Consider the following 20164-nt stretch of genomic DNA (forward strand, 5'->3'; position numbering starts at 1 on the left):
GATTTTGCTGGGGGTGACTCACGGAGAACGCAGGGTGGGCCGTTCCGGCATGTTTCAGATCACCTCTGCGCAGTTCCTCCGCTGGCTCTCCCGTCCTTTGCCGTGTGGGCCGCCTATATTGTTCCCGCAGCCGGGCCTGGGCACCCCCAGGAGTCCTTCTCCGTGTCGGCTCCAAAACCTCGAACCCGCTGCCGCTTCTTTGTTGATGTAGGGTTGTTGTTGAAAGATTTATTCGTCCTTTGTTGCTCTTGGAAATGCAGTCAATACTCTGGTATCACAGCACACAGCTCTCAGGATCGCGCTGTTTCCTGACGCGGGCACTCCAGACCCTTCGCCATTTTTTTCCTGTGGTTTTCAAATTATAAGTCCGCAGACCAGCATTATCAGCATCACCTGGGAAAGTTGCCGCTGGAACCGGAGACCCGGGCTCTGCAGACGCCAACGCAACCAACCGGGAAGAGCAGCAGAATGCATGTGCAAAGGAAGTCTCCTCCGGAAGTCAGCTTTATTTTAGGAATGCTGATGACCTGAGGAGAGATGCTGGGCTAACCCATCTCTCAGATAAACCTGCAGGAGAGTGGCCAGACTAAAGCCATCTTCCCTACTCAGATTTACTGAGGGGGTTTTAAAGAGGAGATTGAGGGAATGGAACGTGGAAATGAAAAGCAGCGGGGAGGGGGACGTGAGCTGTGGGGATCCATGCAAGGAACCAGGTGCAAGGTCTCGTCAAAGCTCCATGTGGTTTCTGTTTCCCCCACCTTGCTGTTATCTCAGGATCCTGCTGGAGGGGTGAGGTCAGCAGAGCTTTATTGATGTCTTCCTTGGTTTGTCAGGGTCTGGATAGTATGTGTCTCATTGCAGGTCTGCAGCTCCAGTCTGGCTGGAAAACAACTTTACATTTATGTAAATAGTGTCATCCTGCCCCATAACCAAAGTTCAAAATATCAAACAACCATGGGCAAAGAAGGAACTCAGAGAAATGCATGCTAAGGAAAAAAAAAAGTCTCTCTCTCTCTCTCTCTCTCTCTCTCTCTCTCTCTCTCTCTCTCTCTCTCTCCTTTTTTCTGTAATGCCCATATGGCTTTAGGTGCCAACACGGCTACAGTCATGCTCAGTCCTGCAGGTATAAATAAGGGGGATGTCAGTATTTTAAAAACTGGTATCAGCTATGCTTTTATATAGAAAGCTATGCTTTTGATAGCTGCAAACACAGTACTTTATTTTGACCAAAGCACAAATCCTTGGGATCATGTAGCTTTTGAATAATTTGACCAAACTCACGCTAAATGTGATGAGCAGATTTGATGTCAGATATAATTCTGATTGCCTGAAGCATTAGAAGTTTATGCTACATAAATTATATCTCAATAAATCTGCTCAAAGAAAAGAAGTGTACTTCTGTTGACAAGTATAGGTACTCGAAGATAGCCAAGGATTTCAAAGTTTTAACTCCAATGTGCTCCAAATCATTGATAGTAACTACTCTATTAAAGGAAGAGTATGTTGTATGTTGTGGTCTTAAAACCACAGGGAATCTTTTTCACCATCCATTGCAGATCCAGGGGCTGTTTAGTATTCCGTTGGCCTAGTAAAACGAGACGAGGAAACTATCAGAAGATACCATTCCTAGAAAGATTTCCATAGGGGAATTGGAAGGATTTCCCAGGAAGGTGTGCTGGGAAAGTGCAACATTATAGTTCAGTTGAGCTCAGCAAACGTGTACTGAGGGCCAGCTGCGTGCGAAACCCTGTGAAAGCCTGAGGGGAGAAGATGAAAAGATCAGGGGACTGAATGGACACCATCGACTGATAACATGAGGACTGTGGTGTCAGCAGACATGTAAGCACAGCGGGTTAGCAGGAAGGAGGAAGAGGCTCAGCCCAATCTGGAGGTTCAAGAAAATCAGGACTAAGTCTAAAGGAGGGAACCGATCTGGTAACAAAGGATGGAAAGTCAGAGAGTGCAGAAAGAGACAGCATGAGTAGAGGTCTCTCTGCACAGAGGGGTGAAACAGTGTCCCGTGGTATGAACCAACGTCTTAAGGTGACCTTCAAACCACACGTTCATTTTCTTCAGCATGAAAATTGGAAAAGTTATCATCTTTCCCATATAAAAATTTTCTAATAATTTGCATCTCTTTCTCTTTTTCTTTTTTTTTTCTAACTTTTCAAGTTCATTCTCTCGCGTCTTTAGAAATATCTTGATTATACTGATGGTGTTTCACGTGGGGTAATTTCTCTTCTGCATTCTCGACCTTTACCTCCCTCCCCGAGTCATCAAAGCTAAAACAGTGCAAAATTCCAAAGATACAGTGCTCTCATGTCGCTCTCTGTTGGGGTCTTTCCTGTTGAGAATATAGTTGTTACATTGGGAATGCAACATAAATTGATTAAGGTCTGGCTCGTTTAGGTTTGTTGAGGAATAAAACAGTGATAATTTTGCCTCTTTTTCATGAAAACTTCAGGCCTCCTTGCTCTTTTGCTTCCATATAGAAGGTCATTCTTAACATTATGGAAGGAAACCATGATTGCCAAGTTTTTTCTTTCCTGGGTTAACTATAAATAGCAATTGGAGAAATTTAAATGTTTCCTTTTAAAGGAAGCCATTTTGAAGTCCAGAACAAGGCTCTTCTTTCCCACCACCTTCAAACACCCACCACTGGATAGTTTTCCTCGCATCTCTAGGCTCTAAGAACAAAGCTGCTCCCCCTTCTGTTCTTCTTTAATTGCAAAGAGGTGATCTACAAGAGAGAGGGGAGAGCTGGGCTATGAAAAGGGAGAAAAAAAATAACCCAACACCTTTTCTACCACATCTTGGTTCCTTTAGCATTGATCTTTGAGCCTTTCTACCCTTCCTCCACCAAAGCGTTTTCTTGTAGATTTCCCACCACCACCACCAGCGATTAGAGTTTCTGCCAGCTGGGTCTTCTTGGCTGGCTTTTTTTCCCCAGCAGCCTCTATGCCAGGCTGCGGCAGCTCTGCTTGTCAGGAGTCAGTACCCACCTATGTCTTTATCTGCCTTGGGAGACTCTGAGTTTCCCTGAGTAACTACCAAGATTTGGCTGGTGGATTTCCCAGCATCAGATACTCATTTGAGACCATCTGTTACATATTCCTCCAAAAGAAGTTTTGAGCAAGAATTCCTGGTGACTGTCATCAAATGTTTTCATAGGTTTTAATGACAAGTCTATCAGCAAGACAAAAGCGGGTCAATACATTGAATTTGGCCTAGCATTTGGTCAAAGTCAAGTGTAAGGAGTTGAGGTTGAGGAGAAGAACAAAAGATAATACTTCTTTCTTCTCTTCCCATGTTTAGAATGAATCAAGAGGTAGACTGAGGAGCTGGCCAGATGCGGATCCAAATATCATCTTTGTTACCAGTAAAATCTAGATAGGAGCACATGACTTGTACCTGAGACCTTTTGGGATTCTCAATACCTCCCCCACTTCATTAACCATGTCCGGGCAAAAGAGAGAGAAAGACAAAAGCCCTGAAGGGCCTGAGCCGAGCACGCTCAGTTCCTTGAACTACCCTTACCAGGTGGATCCCACCTCCCCCTCCTACCCCTCAGGGATTAGTGAGGAAGGCAGAAAGTGTTGCCTCATGAGGACACTAGGAAAGGGTCTGGAGGCCGCCCCCCCGAACTTTCCCCAGTGTTTTGTTCTATTAACATATTAGATTTGACACTTAGCAGTGACTGCCCCCTCAGATAGGGAAATGAGAAGTTTATCAGTGTGGACCTCCCCCCATCAAAACTAACTTCTGCTCTTTTGGATTAATTCTACACCCAGAAGGATCTGAAATGAATACAGAGAGTATTTTCATTAAATTAATACCAATGCCCATCTGTATTCTAGGCTGCATGTTCAGTCCGTATTCTATATCCCTGTCAAATTGTTCTCAACCGCTGGCGAGGTGTGTAAAAAGCCCATGTAGCAGCATTAATAATATCTAAATATGAAAATATCCCAGATTTGAACATAAACCTCTCTCATCATCAGATTTCAAAGACAAAAGTAAAGTTCTGATCTAAAACCTCTTGCCCTTATAAGTCAAGTCAAAAGAAATTAGAATTAAAAATTACTAGACATTATAAAGTACCAAAGCTTCTTTACTCAATTTAATCCTGGTTTGCTAGGGTAGAATAAGGATTTTCTTTTTTCTTATAAGCACTGTAGCCCTGGTTGCCTGCCCTGGACTGGATGTGGCTCCATTGGGACTGCCAAACTTGAATTCATTCAACCTCAATTCTTATTTGTTTCACTTTAAAAAATAGTCTTGGGGCCGGCCCGGTGGCGCACTGCTACAGTGCGCCGCTTGGGAGCTTGGCGGCGCTCCCGCCGAGGGTTCGGATCCCACATACAGACCGGTTCCCGCTCACTGGCTGAGCGAGGTGTGGGTGCAGCACCGAGGGTTGCGATCCTGTTGCCGGTCCCGGTCCAGTACGGGCGCGACACTGAGGGTTGCGATCCGTTGCTGGACACGAAAAAAGACAAAAAAAAAAAAATAGTCTCAAAAGGTAATAAGAGACATATTTATCATAATACCAGTCTTGGTTCCATGAAATTTCATTGGATAAGGAAATCTCCAAGCCCTAGAGCAGTTATACTTCCTGTATCTGCAAAAAATTGATGTACTTGGTCAGTCCAAAGCATTAACGTATTTGGGAGAAGAAAACCATGTATCTACATTTATCTCCACACTCTGAGGTGAAACATTCCTGCTTCATTGAAAAGTTAGATGCTTGTGTTGGTGGCATCTCTATGCACCAAGTCTTAAGAAAATCCTCTACCCAACTAGAGAAGGCTGATAAGAATATGAAGAGATGTTCTTCCTCCCAATATGCAGAGAAATAAAAATTTACATAAGATGCCAGCATTGATAGCCTTCAGGTTGGCAAAAATTTGAAAGCTGGGTACCGTCAAGTGCTGGCAAGGATGGGAAGAAAGGGAAACTTCATGCCAGGCAGGTGTAACTGTATTCATTGTGGAGAGTAAGCTGGCATTACTCAATGAAGCTAACACTGCATATAGGGCATGTTCTGAAAATTTCACTCCTGGGTATTTATTCCATTAAAACTTCACCAAGCAGACCTATGACAGTGGTCTTCCCAGCATCATGGGTGGCAGAAAAGAGTCAGTGGTAATGTAAGTGTTCATCACTCAGGGAATGGATAAGTAAAATATGGTGATTACATTTAATAGATTATTGTGTAGCTGCCAGAAGCAATGGGCTATATTTGCTTATATCTATATTATTAACACTCAGGAAATAATGTGGAATAAATGAGTACAAGAAAGCAACTTATTGTACAATAGCACTTACTTTTCAAGGACACCCAAATATCTAAATAAATATACTGAGGATAGATTGGAAGGATGTACATTTCATACATTTGACTGAGAGCTGATGGGGAATGGAATTGAGACTAGGGATGATGGAGGGAAATAATACAAAACAAGAGGGGCTCTCAAGGACATATGATGACCATGTACTATGGGCCATGGTGTATGACCAATTCAATTCTACATACTTGAGGCCAGAGGGAAAGAGAGAAGGAGGGAGAGAGATACCTGTGTCCAGCAGCACCAGCTTTTAACTTGGTTGGCATAAGTGACCTCCTGTATGAGTGATATTTAAGGGATTCTAGGAAGCTCTAACACTTGCCAAAGAATCTCACTGTCATGTTATTGAAACTTTACCTTTAGAGAGTCAATCCTTTGACAGTATGGTAAACTGAAAGGAGCATGGACTGTGGAATCAAGCAGACCTGGGTTCAAATCTCAGTTCTGTTGTTTAATACCTCTGTGACCTTGGGAGAATTAGTTCTGAGCCTTTATTTCCTCACCTGCCAAATGTGGGTGATTATACATAGTCCTAGAGTTATTTGTACAGTATATAATGTGCCTGGCAACATACTTTATAAATATTTGCTCCCGTATCTATCTCCCTGTCTGCTCCCACATTCCTTTTTACCATTTGGCTTTACTAACAGATTTTACTGACAGCAAATCTCTAGAACTTCTTGGGAAGGGAAATGAAAATGGCTAACATCTTTTATGGGTTTACGAGGTGCTAAGTACTAAGTCAGAGTTGTCCAATAAAAACATAATGAAAGCAACACGTAACTTAAAATTTTCTAGTGAACATCAAAAAAGTAAAAAGAAACAGGTGAAATTAAATTTAATAATATATTTTGTTTAATTCAATATATCCAAAAGATTATCATTTCAACATGTACTCAATATAGAATTTTGAGATATTTTACATTTTTTTTGTACAAAGCCTTTGAAGCCAGATGAGTTTTTACCCTTATAGCACATTTCAATTCAGACCAGCCACATTTCATGCACTCAGTTGCCACGTAGTGAGTGGCACCCATATTGCACAGAAAAATTCTGAGTACTTCACATGTATCAATTCTTTTTCTAAAGTTTATTTTATTTTTAATTGACATAATAATTGTCGATACTTTTGGGGTATAGCTTTCGAATGTTTCACCACAAAGAAATGATAAATGTTTGAGATGATGGATTCGCTAATTACCTAATTTGACCATTACACATCATATGCATGTGTCAAAACATCACATGGTACCCCATAAATATCAAGTCTTTTGATCCTGATTTAACTTGGATTCTCTGGAAAACAGAGCCTGAGGCAAGGCTTAGGTGCAATCCCCGCAGGGAGGGAGAGGGGAAGTGAGACAGATGCTTAGTCTTGCAGGCTGCCTGTTTAGAAAACTGTACCTCAGAACTTTCTAAGGGAGGAAAAAAGATGACGGATTTTTCTGTCATCTCACATCTTCCATCCCTCTTTGGTCAAGGTATGCCCCATGGGAGATGAATTCCCTGCCCTTCTGGTTTTTGTCACCTGGCCCATTCAGGCAGCTTCTGAAAAGACTTGGCACAGAGGGAGCATCCAGAGCCTCTGTAGCTCAGTTGGGTCAAGCCCAGGCTCTGGAGCTGCTGGAGCTCCCACTGCTGTGGGGGCAGTCGAAGCCATGCCAGAACTTGACAATCAGCCAAGTTTTCTGAGCTGGGGATGACAACAGCGACAACAGTGGTAGCACCTAGGGGTCTTCGTAAGAGACCAAGGACTCAGCAGCTGGTGAGGCCAAGAGGCTCTGACAAGGCACATAAAATGTGTCCAGCTGAATTCTCACAACAACCTACTGAAGTGGGGAACTGAAGCGGGGAACTGAAGCATAGTGAGATTAGCAACTTGCCCAGGGTTATGGCAGTAGTGACAGAGCTGAGAGTCTCACGAGGTGGTCTGGGTGCAGAGTTCGTGCTCTTAACCACAAGCCCACAGAGGTCCTTAGTAGCTCAGCACAGCCCTACATAAATCAGATTTTCTAAAAAATAAATAAATAAATCAGATTTTCTACTGAGAGCAGGTTTCATCTGTGGAAACTGAAAAGGCGGAGAGGGCCTAAGAGGAGACATGCGTGTTGAAGGGTTCAGAGGAAAATCTTGACCCCCCCCCTGTCACTTTGTTAAGGAGCTGACCACTTCCTACTTGCCCAACAAATCAGGAAGGATCCCCTGCCCCGAGTCAGGGATAAATACTGACCCTTTCCATAAGTCTGCAGCCCTTCAGCAGATTTGGTCAGCTCCTCAGTTTCTCTGAGCCGTTGCTGAATAGCAGGGAACTTCTTTTCTTCTTTGTGGGTACACAAGAGGCCATACTTGATACTTTTGGAACCTATTTGAATGTATACTTTATTTAGATGGGTTAGTGTGGTAAGTTTGGGGATTTGGGACTTGATCATGGAAGAGACAGATTGATGAGAGGCAGTGACACACAAACTTCATTTAGATGGTGCTTGACAGGGTTGCATGAGAGGGGAAGTCCCTCAGAGCTGGAAACCTTCCAGAGACAGTGGCATGAAGCCACCTCCCAGAAGAGGAATAGGGCAACGGACCTCTCGAGGGAGTAGGAGAAATCAGAGAGGAGGCTTACATGTCTAGGTGATGTCACTCAGCAGCCAGGTGAGTTGTCTCTGTGGATCAGAGAGCTCCGAAGAGCAGCAGCAGTTGGTGGTATTTTATAGCTACAAGGTTTGTTTCATTTCTGGCTAGCAGGTGTTGGGTGCAGTTCGGCTAGCAGATGTTGGGTATAGTTTCACAGGGTATGTGAAGTTGTTAGGCTCTAAATGCCTAAAAAATATGTTTCTTTGTAATATATTTCAAGCAACTCAAAATGTGAGAATTTGAGTTTGGCACCAGCAGGCTCTGGGCTAACAGTCCTAGCCTGCTGTGAAGCAGTAAACAACATGGGGGGCATTTTCACCTAATATACAGGGGCTGCCATGGCACATTTACTTAATAGTTGGACAGGAAACTTTCCATTCGTTCAGCTCTTCCACTGCTGTGATGGAGTACTGGGATATGAATGAAGTTCTTAGGGTAGCAAGAGTCTAGAATTCCTGAAAGTGTGAGATGCTTTTCAAAGCCAACCAAGACCTAGTTTTCCATTTTCTTCTGGCACTTCCGTTTGAATCAGAATGTCAGGCAGCTGTAGACCTGAGAGATCAGCTCTCCAACTCCACCGCTTTGTTGTTGAGAAAGCTGCAACCCAATTAGGCAAAAAGCATTTCCCAAGGTTACATAGCTCATTGCAGAAGGAGACTAGAACCAAACTTAGATTTCCTGAATTTTGCCCCATTTTATTTGAACATTACCCGTCCCTTGTCACAGCATTCAGCCCTTGTGCATAAATTTCCTGGGTGTGGCTCTCACTAGTTTGGGAATAGTTTAGCTCATTTTCATGGAAGGAAGTTTCATAATGAACATCTCTCTCTTTCTACACCAAAAGGGTACCTTTAGGCCCATGTCTGTACGGACAGACATCCCTCCCTGTCAGAATGTTCTGCATACGATCACATAGGAGAAGCCCTGGACCATAATAAATTTCCCCTTAATCATAAAATTGAAGAATCATATCTACAAGAAGGTATCAGTCCCCAGAGCTCTATGAAATCTTATCTTTGCCAAATAGTTTTCCACATTACATCTCGATGCACTTTCTTGCAAGAACCCTTAAAAATATCTTAGTAAATACCAAATGTAACTAATAGAGATTAAAAATATTACAAAGCCCTGTGAGGAACATTCTAGTATTGGCTAACAGATTTGCTGACTCAGTCTTGGGACACATTACCCATGGATGGGAGATAAGAGATAGGAAGGCTCCCTGTTGGCATATTTGGGAACCATTTGTGGTTTTATTGTACTGTTGCCTCTATAGGGTTATAGATGAATTACTTATACAAGAAATGGGTGTTTGTTCTTTCTCTGGTTTTAATAAGAAAGTCAAACATTTGTAACCCAACTTTGGTCCAGAATGCTGACTCAAAGGGTGAAGAAATCAAAGTCCAGTTTTATGATTAACATGTCTCTGGTTAAATTTCAGGACTGTGAGTCCTGTCGGCATCTTTATTCCCTTCCCCCTTAGCCCTTCTCTTCTCACTACCATTACCATAAATAAAAGGTGAAAAGGAGAGGGGAGAACATTCATATTGATTAAAGGGATGCTTAAAAAAAAAAGGATACTGTAGAGACTAGACTGTAGGATAATTTGGCTATATCCAAAATTCTTGATCAGCTGGACAGCTTGATGCTCAACACTGTCCACAATCCTTTATGGTTGACAGAAGTTAAAAATGTTTTCTGGCCCTCTCTAGCTCCCACCCTACACAGATTCATTGGCATTTTGCCTAACAGTTCCTTGTCTTCTCTTTGTGTAGCACTTCATGTATATGTCAAAATATGATTACAGGCTTTTAATCCTTCCCGCAATACCTTTGGCACTGAGGATGGAAACTAATCTCTCCCACTCCTTATCAGAAATGTTTAAAACAATCAAGAATTCAGAAATCAGAGTGCTTTGGATGGGGGACATAAGACATCATTTCATTGAAGAATATCAGCCTATTCTAAACAACGAGAGTTGGAAGTTTGCTTTAAATAACGTAAACCTACTTTTCATTTCCTTGAAGTCTTAGGATCTACAAGAGAAAGGGGAAGGTATGGTTTTCCAAGCAGGGGTGAGGGGGTCTGGCAGTGAGTTTCTTAAGAGTGTTTGGTGGTGGAGAGAATATGTCTGTGCTGATGCGTTTTTCTCCTCAATTGCAAAGCCCAACAGACCATGAGAGCCAGCGGGTGGTGGAAAGAAGATCAGACTGGAAAGCCATGGGAGCTGTGCCAGATGATGACATGAACTCCTTACGGAGTAGATCTTCCTCGATTACTTGGGGCTCCTGAACTAGTTAGTGAAGTCGACATCTGGTTTTTCCCACTGAGTTTCCTTGTAACTGGCAGAAAGAGAACCTACTTGAAATAGACCCAAATATATGGGCAGACTTAATAGTGATAAAGATCATCATCAATTGAGGAAAAGAAGAGTAAGTCAGCCGGGACAATTGGGTAACCATTTAATAAAAAAAAAACCAGTTTAGCTCATGATCTCACACCATAAATAAAATGAATTTAACATAGATTAAAGAATTTAATGTTGAAAATTTTTCACTAGAAAAATATAGCAAACATTTATATGATCTTTGAATGGGGAAAGATGTTGTAAGTTTATTTATTTTTTATTTTATTTTATTATTATTTGAATCAATTTAACTGAGAAGGTGAAAGATCGCTACAACAAGAACTACAAATCACTACTGAAAGAAATTAAAGAGGACACAAAAAGATGGAAAGACATTCCATGCTCTTGGATGAGAAGAATTAACATTATGAAAATGTCTGTTCTAACCAAAGCAATCTACAGATTCAATGCAATCCCCATCAAAATACCAATGTTCTAAGTTTAAAAGCATTGGAAAGAAAAGATTGATAGATCTGACCCATGTCAGAAATTCCATAGATGAAATTAAATGCCTAAAACAAATTGGGAGATTTTTTTAAAGTTTTTTAAAGGGCTAATAGCCTTAATTTATTTTTAAAAAAAAACAACTCTCATATAAATTGATAAGAGAATCACCAAACTCCCTCGACCCCATATCCCCCAATTCTCTGCTCCCTCTCAGAGTCATACTTCACAGAAGATTCATCTCCACATGTTTTATTTCTACTTCCCTGCCTCCCTGATACTCTCAACATGACATCCCCCATTGGTCCATTGAAACCAGTTACCACTGACTTCCTTGTGGCCAAATAAGAGGTATTTTTTAAAATTCTTCTCCAGGTCAACTTTTCCTCTCTTCGGCTTGACTTCTTCCTCTTTCTCTACACCCTCTTTTTTCTTTGGCCTCTGGGATAATACATTTGTGTGCCCCTGGGTGTTCTTTGCTTCTTCTCAGATTCCTTTCTCAGACAGGTACCTTTTCTTCGACCAGACTGCTAAACACCTAGTTCCTTGGATCTCAGTCCTCAGTTCTCTTCTCTTTCACTGAACACCTACCTCTCTAGGCGATCTGATCCATCCCATGTATGTAGATACTATGTATAGTCTAACAAGTCCCAGATTTACAGTCATAGTACCAGCCTCACCTCTGAGCTCTATGCAGATTCATATATTCGTTGCCTTACTTGACATCTTCATTTACATCGGTCCCAGGCATGTCAAATTTAAAATAGCAAAAGTTGAAGTCTTGTTCCCCTACCCCTACCTGTCCTGACAACAAACAAACAAAAAACTTGTTTCTTGTCTAGTCTTTTCCATCTTAATGAATGGCACCATCACTTACTGCCCAAAGTAAAAACATGGTGGTCATTCATACTCCACCTTCTGCCCCCTCTGCCCCCAATCCAGTCCATCAGCAAAAGCTTTTATCTCCAAAATAGATTTCAGGTCTATCTACTCTCACATCCCCAGCTGGCCCACTCTGACAGCCTCTTCAGGAGTCTTCTCTCTTCTATTCTTACTCCCTTCCAGTTCTCTACATAGTCACTCAAGACATCTCTTTAAGATAAAAATTGGATCTGGTTGTTCTGCAATGTGTTCCCATTGTACTTTAAAGAAATCCCAAATGCTTTACTATGGTTTTCACTTGATAATATCTTTCCTGACTTTCTAAACTCATCTCATGTCATTCTCTCCAGCCCCCACTTTGTGTCTTTTATGTTGCTTTTCTCTCAGTTTCTGAATATTTTGAGCTCTTTACTGCCTCATGGCCTTTGCACATGCCACGCTGCTTTCTCTGCCCGGAAACCTCTTACCCCCAACTCTTCATTCAAGTCTCCTCTTCAATGTAATCTCCTTAGAGAGGCCTTCCATTTCTCCTCCCATTTTATGTTCTCTCACTGCACCCTATTTATTTATTTTATAGCATGTACCACATTTTGTAATTTTGTATTTAATTTGCTAAATTGTCTTCTTAACTAGAAAGTCGACTCCACAAGGACTGAGCAGATCTGTTATTTACCTATTTACATATCCAATGACTAGCACATTATAGGTTCTCAATCAGTATTTTTGAGTGAGAGAATTAATTAATAAACAAATAAAAAGTTAAATACATTAATCAGCAGATAGTTTATTAAAGGGAAAGCTAAATACAAGTGGCCTAATTAATACACATGAGGCACCCAGAATAGTGCCTGCTACATACTAAAGCCCTCAATATATTTAGATATTGTTGTTCTTATATTAATAATATTTAATATTATTTGTTAATAATATTAATAATGTCACCCAAACTAATACTCAAATTTAAAGAGTAAGGAGATACCAATTTTTGCTTTTTAAATTAACTAAGCTTTAAAAAGTAAGAAGATAAACATTTTAATGGGACAGGCACTTTTTCAGGTAGTTATCAACTGATTTGACCAAAAACAATCTGGATGAAAGGATGTAAGGTAGTTAGTATAACAAGTGATCAAAATGCTTTCTTCAAAAACAAATATGTGCTGCTGGAATACTGGTTGTTGAAATAATGGTATTATACAATGGAGGCAATACCTTTAAATTTGTTTTTCAGGTTAAGCTTTTTACCTTACTTTCGCTTTCTGTCCATTTTCCAAAGGTGTCCAGGAATTTTTTCTTTTACTTTTTTTTTTCTTTTCAGCAATTAATCCTTCCCTTCTATATTTGTGACAAAGAAAAAAATCTAAATGTGCAACACAGGGGATTTGTTAGAATGCATTAACTTTCTAACAATAGGGGATTAGATAGAAAAAAACCAACAATATTTAGAGCACATAAAGAGATGAAAAACTGCCCTGTGGTGTAGTAAAATTGCCAAGACTAGAAAAAAAAGTGACTAGCAGTAGACATTTATTTTTATTTTTTTGTTTATATATATATTTTTACATTCTTTGATATTGCAGAGCAGTTGGGGGGGGGAGAGGAGAAAGGAGAAGGAAATGGGATGGAAGAAGGAGGAAGGAGGAGGGGCAGGATTGAGGCCTGTGGCACCCCCCACATTCCCACAGGGGAGACCAGGGGGCTTCCAGCAGTCACTTGGTCATTGCTGGGCTGAGTGCAGATGTCAGGGGGGTGTGGCAAAAGCCCTTGTGCCCCACTACCCCAGCTTGGGAACCCGGGATCCTTCTTGCTGTGGCTTGGTGGTCGTCGCTGGGCTGGTTGAGTGTGTCAGGGGTGGTGTGGCTGAGGCCTTCAGCCCTGCACTGCCCCAGCTCAGGAGAGCCCAGGGCACTTCCTGCGGCATCTCAGTGGTTGTCACTGCAGTGGTTGTGTGTGTTGGGGGTGTGTGGCCAAAGCCCTTGGCCCCTACCCTCGGGACTGATTGCAGGTGTCAGGGGGCATGGCTGAGGCCCTCAGCTCTCCCCCATTTCTGGCTTGGTATCCCAGGAGATTTCCAGTCCTTCTAGGTATTCTAGGTGTTCTTTGGTGAAATGAGACCTTTACTAGTTAAAATCAAACTTTGTCTCTGGTTGTAGGTACTTTGTTTTTTCTTCCAGTTCTGTGTTGGATTATTTGCTGTTCCCACCACTTAAACTCTGCACTGAAACTGATTTGCTGTCCTTTTCTTACTTCTAAAATGGGGGAACTTCCTGTAGCGACCAGCACTGGAGCCCTGTGGTTGAGCTAAATTGCTGCTTTGCTGCTGATTGCTTGGGGAAGGCTTTTTGTGCAGCTCGGATTTTAATGGTTGACTTTATAGGTACTGCTGGGTCTAGAGAAATCTGGTGCATCTGGATTGTATAGAAACGCTGGGCTAGGCCTGAGTCTTTTCATCAAATTGCACCCCCTGCAATTCTATATTCCTGACCAGTCTCCTCTGAGTGGTCCTGTGCTGACTGAAGGGCAGATCACCTGTCCTTGCTGTGCCTCAGTGTTCTCCCTGGGGGCCTCTTTTCCCCACTGCCCATGCGGGAAACACTTCCCACGGGATGGGCCATGAGCTGGTCCCTTGCAATGATTCACCAGTCTCTGAGTGGCTCCTTTTTTCAGTTGTTGTGGCTCCTTGCTACTATGTGGGTCCATGGGAGCCTTTTAGTGGTCTTGCTGGCCTGGGGATCACGAAGACCCTCTTCTCCCCTGCTGCATCCAAGCAACTTCATCCAAAGGACACATCTGCAGCTTTTGCCAGCTCCAGCCTGGAAGCAGCTGGGGCTCAAAACAGTTGGAGCAGTTTTTTCTTTCTCTCATTGTGGCTTTTCCTGCCTTCATGCACTCCATAGGTCTCTCCTCATCTTCCCCTGAGCCCTAGTTGCCCCAACTTGGCTGTCGTTGCTTCTTTATAGTTGTAAATTGGTTGATTTGTGGGAGAGATTGACACTGGCAACTGTCTATTCTGCCATCTTGACCAAAAGTTGCAGTAGACATTTTCAGCAAAATTGCTGTTTAACCAAATGATCATGTTGACCCATTTGCCTTTGGCCACATTGTCTAGACCGCTAGACCCATAATTTCACTGTGAAGGAAGAATTAGAAGTCAAAGGTTTACATGCGAAGATATTCATCAAAGTTAGCAATGACACACAGGCACACACAAACACCATAAAAGATAATGTCCAACATTAAGGAGATGGTCCAACATGAGGGTGAGTGTCTAGAAACAGGTAGAAACACTGTTTCTTTCTCTTATAGGATATTAGGGACTGGCACTCGTTAGTACAGTTACTTAGAGTAATTTGCTTAAGTAACATATAATAAGATTGAGAATTTGAGTGCATTTCCTGAAAAATTACTAAATCATAAAGAGTTTTTGATATAGTTCTCCAAAAGAAATGTGAAAGTATTTATTACAGCTCTGATGTGTGACACTAAATGGCTGCCACTTGCTTTTAGGGAAGGCCAGCATGGTGGTAAAAGCAGCCACACTCAGGAATAAATGGGTGGCAGCTACCTGTGAAAGGAGCAGTGGCACCTTTCAATATTTCCTTCGCCACATTCATGCACAGCAATGTAGCACACTCGTTTCTTGGGAAGATATTTTTAAGCCACATGGCTTCCGTATGAAAGTGATTTTGCCTCCTAATTAAAATCACATTTATCAGTAAAAGCAGAGGAAGGAAGCCAGCTTGACAAGGGTCTCATACCAAAAGCCAGGGTATATGGGAAGACTTTGAAGGACATGAGATGAAGGTAGTTGGGGTTCAGAAGGAAGTGGTTTTATAGACCTTGTTTTGTGGCCATTATTGGAGTAGTGTCTGAGACTCATTAAGGATTTGGTTCTGACATATTTATAGAGACAAAGCTGTCCTGAATTGGGTAGCACCGCTGTTGTTGTAGATTAGCCAAAATTTCCTCTTAACCTCCTGTGAAGAGTTACATGACTTACTTTCTAAAAACTTTCCCTGCAAGGTATTGAACCATAAGATTTTAAGCCATTAGGTTTTTCAAATATAGGCTGAAACTTTTAAAGGAAATTTTTCTAAATATTTTCAACAGAGAATTATGAAATGGGAAGAAGGGAGAAAGAGGAATAGCTTCGGATTTTAGTATCTCTGCATGCATTATCATTCAAGACCAAATCATAGAAAAGGAAAAAGAAAGTCTAACTGATGTATTGTAAGCACATTAGTTCTGTCCATGTGGAAACAGATTTGTAGAGGAATGTTTTATTTTAGTTTGTCATGGACAAATTTATTTTAATCCTGTGGATATAGATATATTGATAACTAAGTTTTAACCAAAAAAAGAATGATTTAATTAAATTCTCATTCCATTTTGAGGGTCTATTAATAGTTTAATACTATACATAAAAATAAACAAAACAGAACATAGGAAAAAATGTGCCTAATGGCGATATTTCTTTACGGTTGAAAATCAGCAGTGAGTGTAGTAGGAAAACCAAATCCAGGTTTGCTCAAAGTGCATTTGAGGCTGGCATTATCATCTTTGAGTTAAAATAAACATCATTTACAATTGTTTAAACAGAGCTACCATGGAAGATCAAAATAAAAAAAAAACTACCTCTGTTTCAAAATATGTGTGAACATATACATTCACACACCTACAAACACACTCATGGGAACAGCTTCCAAATTGAGTTCTATCTCATTATAGATTAATTGAAATAGAATAATAAACATTTAATTTGGTGGGGTGGGATAGTTGATTATTGAAGTACACGTGTTTTGTTGAAACCCTCAACAGTTTAATTTTCAATACAAAAAGGATACTAGAATCAGAATTCTATTTCAGGTTATAGATGCTGTAGAAAACACCTCCAAAATGAATTTAAATGTTCCCTTTAGTCCTTTCACATTGTAAGACAATTGGACATATTTGTGGCTTCATAAAGTCTCTCATTGGTTTCTGTATAAAATATTTTAAATGAATAGGTAAATGAATACAGACCACTCTGTGTGTTTGTGTGTGTACACTCGTGCTTGTGTGCATGTATCCATGTGGTTGCCATTTTAGAGAGGTAGATTACTGTTTCAGATAATACGCATTAGGTTGAGAATTAGAGACAGGAAGAAAATAAGAAAAAGAGCCAGCCAGGGGGGCAAGATTGAAGACTGAGGTTGAGGGCAAGAACAGAACGAGTTAATCAGCAGCTCCCCACAAACTCCCCACAGCCCTACTTGACCTTCCCTAGCCCTAGTCATACTATCCCTTCTCTACAGCTCTAGTATGAAAAATCAGATGTGAATTTTGAAAATTAGAATGTGCAGGAAAACATTAATTTTCGTATTCAGAATTTCAGAGCCAGAAATAGACTTAAACATTGGTGAGCCCCCCCACAAGGTTTTCAGATGAGTGAACTAAACCCAGAAAAAGATGAGTGCTTTGCTAGTCAGCAGGAAAAGCGATCCTAGCATCAAAGATTCCTGGTTTCTAGTTCAAGATTATTTTTATGAGCACATTCTGAGAGAATGCTAGTAGAAATTAAACCAAAAGCCTCTTTGTGATTAATCTTTTCCCTGTAGGAAGGAATACTGCATCTGCCACTGAGGCAGAGGTTGGGAGCTATGCTTAAACCAAACAGGGATCCTTTGTTTGAAAGAGAGCAAAATATTGCCTGAGCAGAGGAGTCATCCGGTATTATATGAAGTTTACCCTTGATCTTTTTAGAGGTAATTTTAGAAGTCTTCATCAGACAAAACCAGTCCCCTTCCAGCTGGTGCCTTACACACCTAATGATCCTAGAGAATCCGATCCTGTGACCCTCATGTGCTGCCCTTGGTTTATGTATGTTTCGAGCTTTTCAGATTGATTGTGAATCTTTGGAATCAGGTTGCACTTGGTGTCACAGGTCTTTCTGGTTTCATTTATGTATGCCTAGGGGAATTTGCTTTTTCAGCCTTTGAAGCAGTATTAATGCAACTTGACCACCTGACCCATGTAAAACAATCTACCAGATCATTTTAAAGCCCAAAGCTTCAATAGGAGACATTGACAGGAAAGGAAAAAATCCTTTGATAGTCAACGTTATTTACAATTCTCTATGCCAAAATTTAATGGACAGACATACACTTTGACCATACCAAATCCACCTGTCTGAAAAGAGGCATTTTGCTACATGTAAGTAAAGATATTGATGAATACCATATGTGTACTGTCAATAGATGTATTATTATACATGGTATTCCATTATGAAACACCATTCGATAAAATTTATTGAACACCTACTAAGTGGCTGACACTGTGGATTGGCCTTGGGGATTCAATGGTGAAAAAAACAGAAATGTTCATGTTGTCGTGGAGCTTACATAGTTATTCTCTGCAAAATCTTGCCTTTATCAAGGATAAAGTAGTTCTGGGTTCTGGATTCTCTCTTTTTTTCTATTTGCATATGCATGTTATTAATGAATGTAAGCTTTTTATTAAAATATAACATGTACACAGAAAATTACACAAATTAAGTGCACAGCTTAGAGAATTTTCACCAAGTGAACACACTCATGAAACCAGCAGCCAAGTCAAGATAAAGGACATGACTAGTCCCCAGGAGCCCCCTTTTTAACTTCTTCCAGTTACTAACCTTCCCAAGGTAACCACTTTTCTGACATCTGACACCATAGATTAGTGTTACCTTGTTTTGAACTTCATAGAAGTGGAGTCATACAGTGTACGATCTTTGGTGTTTTCCTTCATTTGCTCAACATTATGCTTGTTTGACTCATCGGAGTTGTTGCATGTCATTGGGTTTGTTCATTCTCCTTGCTGTATAGTATTCCACCATATACATAGACTACAATTCATTTGTCAATTCTATCGTTAAAGACATTTGGGATAATTCCAGTTTGGGGCGATTTTCAACAGTGTCACTATTAAGATTCTTATACATGTCTTTAGGTGAACATTTCTGTTGTGTATACACCTATGACTTGGAGTGTTGGGTCATAGGTTATGCCTATATTCATCTGTACTACTTACTACCAAGCACTTTTCCAAAGTGTTTGCATCAAGTCAAAGTCCCACCAGCAGTGTATGAAAGTTCGAGTTATTCATCATCCTTGCCAAACTTGATGTTATATACTTTTTCATTTTCGTGTGTATTTTTTAGTTAAAAAAAATAAAAGTAAAATAGAACCACTGGGGCTTTGTAATAAACAATGAGACATCATAAAGTTTATAGCAACAGTGCTAATCCCTTGGATTTTGACCTATGCCAGTGATTCAGAATGGTATTATATTGAATTACAAACTCCACTCAACTGTTGATGGAAATCAAAGCCACTGTTTACAAGGGAAAATCCTGCAAATGTTTGTTTTTTTACATTTGGAGTTGTGGCTTTTTCAAGCCAGCTGTGGTGGAGCACCTTTTTTATTGCCAGAGGGCCAAGTAAGAAAAAATAAAATGTACAGACCACTTTTTTGAATTTCAAAATGGAAATGACATTATTGAGTCCTGGGGAAGAAACAGACATTTGGGTGTGCGATAACCATATCAAGTGGAAGACCAGAAGTGATAAAGTTAGACAAACTATTGGCCAGTAAAATATTAACATTGGACCATATTTGAGAAGTGTTGAAGGGAGACATCGGTCATCCTTAGCTTGTCAACCATACTGTAAAGCTAGGAGAACTAACTTCTAGACCAAGACCCTTAAGAGGGGCTGAATGAGCAACCCACCCCATCTATAACAGCACTTCCTTATGAGAAACTATAAATATAATGGATCCAAGTCCAGGCCTATTACAGAAGGGCCCAGCGACAGTAAAGAAGAACCTTATTCTTAGAAAAACACTAATGGTTTCCTTTTACTTTTCAGGCCAAGGTTTACACCCGCACACCAACCTTATATTTGGACTTCAAATTGGACCAAGGAGCAAAGCATTCCCAGCCTATTCCCAAAGGTATGGTGGGTTCTGGGGTTTAGTAATTAATCATGTCAGGAAAAAAAACAAACAATAACAAAAAACAAGAACAAGGGACTGCTTTCTCTGGAATGTACTTATTTCTGACCCTGAGCACAAAGTTCTATGAATTTTGTTTATGTTTAATTATGTTTAAAATAGCAAATACTGCTGGCCTCTTTCAAGTTTAAGAGAATGAGGAAGAATTCAGAGAATGTTAGTGTTACCATCTGGGCCACACCCCTCAATTTACGGTGTAGACACTAAGGCCCCGCAGATTAGTCACTTGCTCAAGGTTACGAAATGCTTACTGGATGAGGTAAGGCAAGTAAAATCCCAGTGTCTTCCCAGCACCTGTAGATTCACAGTGTTCCTGGAGGCAAATTCGGTCCTGTGTTACTTATTAAACAAGTGCATACTTGATTGAGAGACAGGTTGTGCTTGTTATAGGTACTGTTATGGAAGGCTTACCTTTAAGATGACATTT

The 20164-nt window shown here is 40.8% G+C and overlaps 1 protein-coding gene across 1 annotated transcript in view; it reads left to right on the plus strand.

Moving 5' to 3' along the window:
- Positions 1–14960: 14960 nt before the first annotated feature.
- The window catches only part of PIR (pirin (iron-binding nuclear protein)), a 44394-nt gene continuing 39190 nt past the window's right edge, over positions 14961–20164 (plus strand). Inside the window, exons 1-2 of the mRNA XM_008588622.1 lie at positions 14961–14966; positions 19593–19677. Of these exons, the coding sequence (XP_008586844.1) occupies positions 14961–14966; positions 19593–19677 (91 nt within the window). The remainder of the gene's footprint in view (positions 14967–19592; positions 19678–20164) is intronic.

The sequence above is a fragment of the Galeopterus variegatus genome, unplaced genomic scaffold (assembly GCF_000696425.1).
Source record: "Galeopterus variegatus unplaced genomic scaffold, G_variegatus-3.0.2 Scaffold4926, whole genome shotgun sequence".
Classification (NCBI taxonomy): domain Eukaryota; kingdom Metazoa; phylum Chordata; class Mammalia; order Dermoptera; family Cynocephalidae; genus Galeopterus; species Galeopterus variegatus.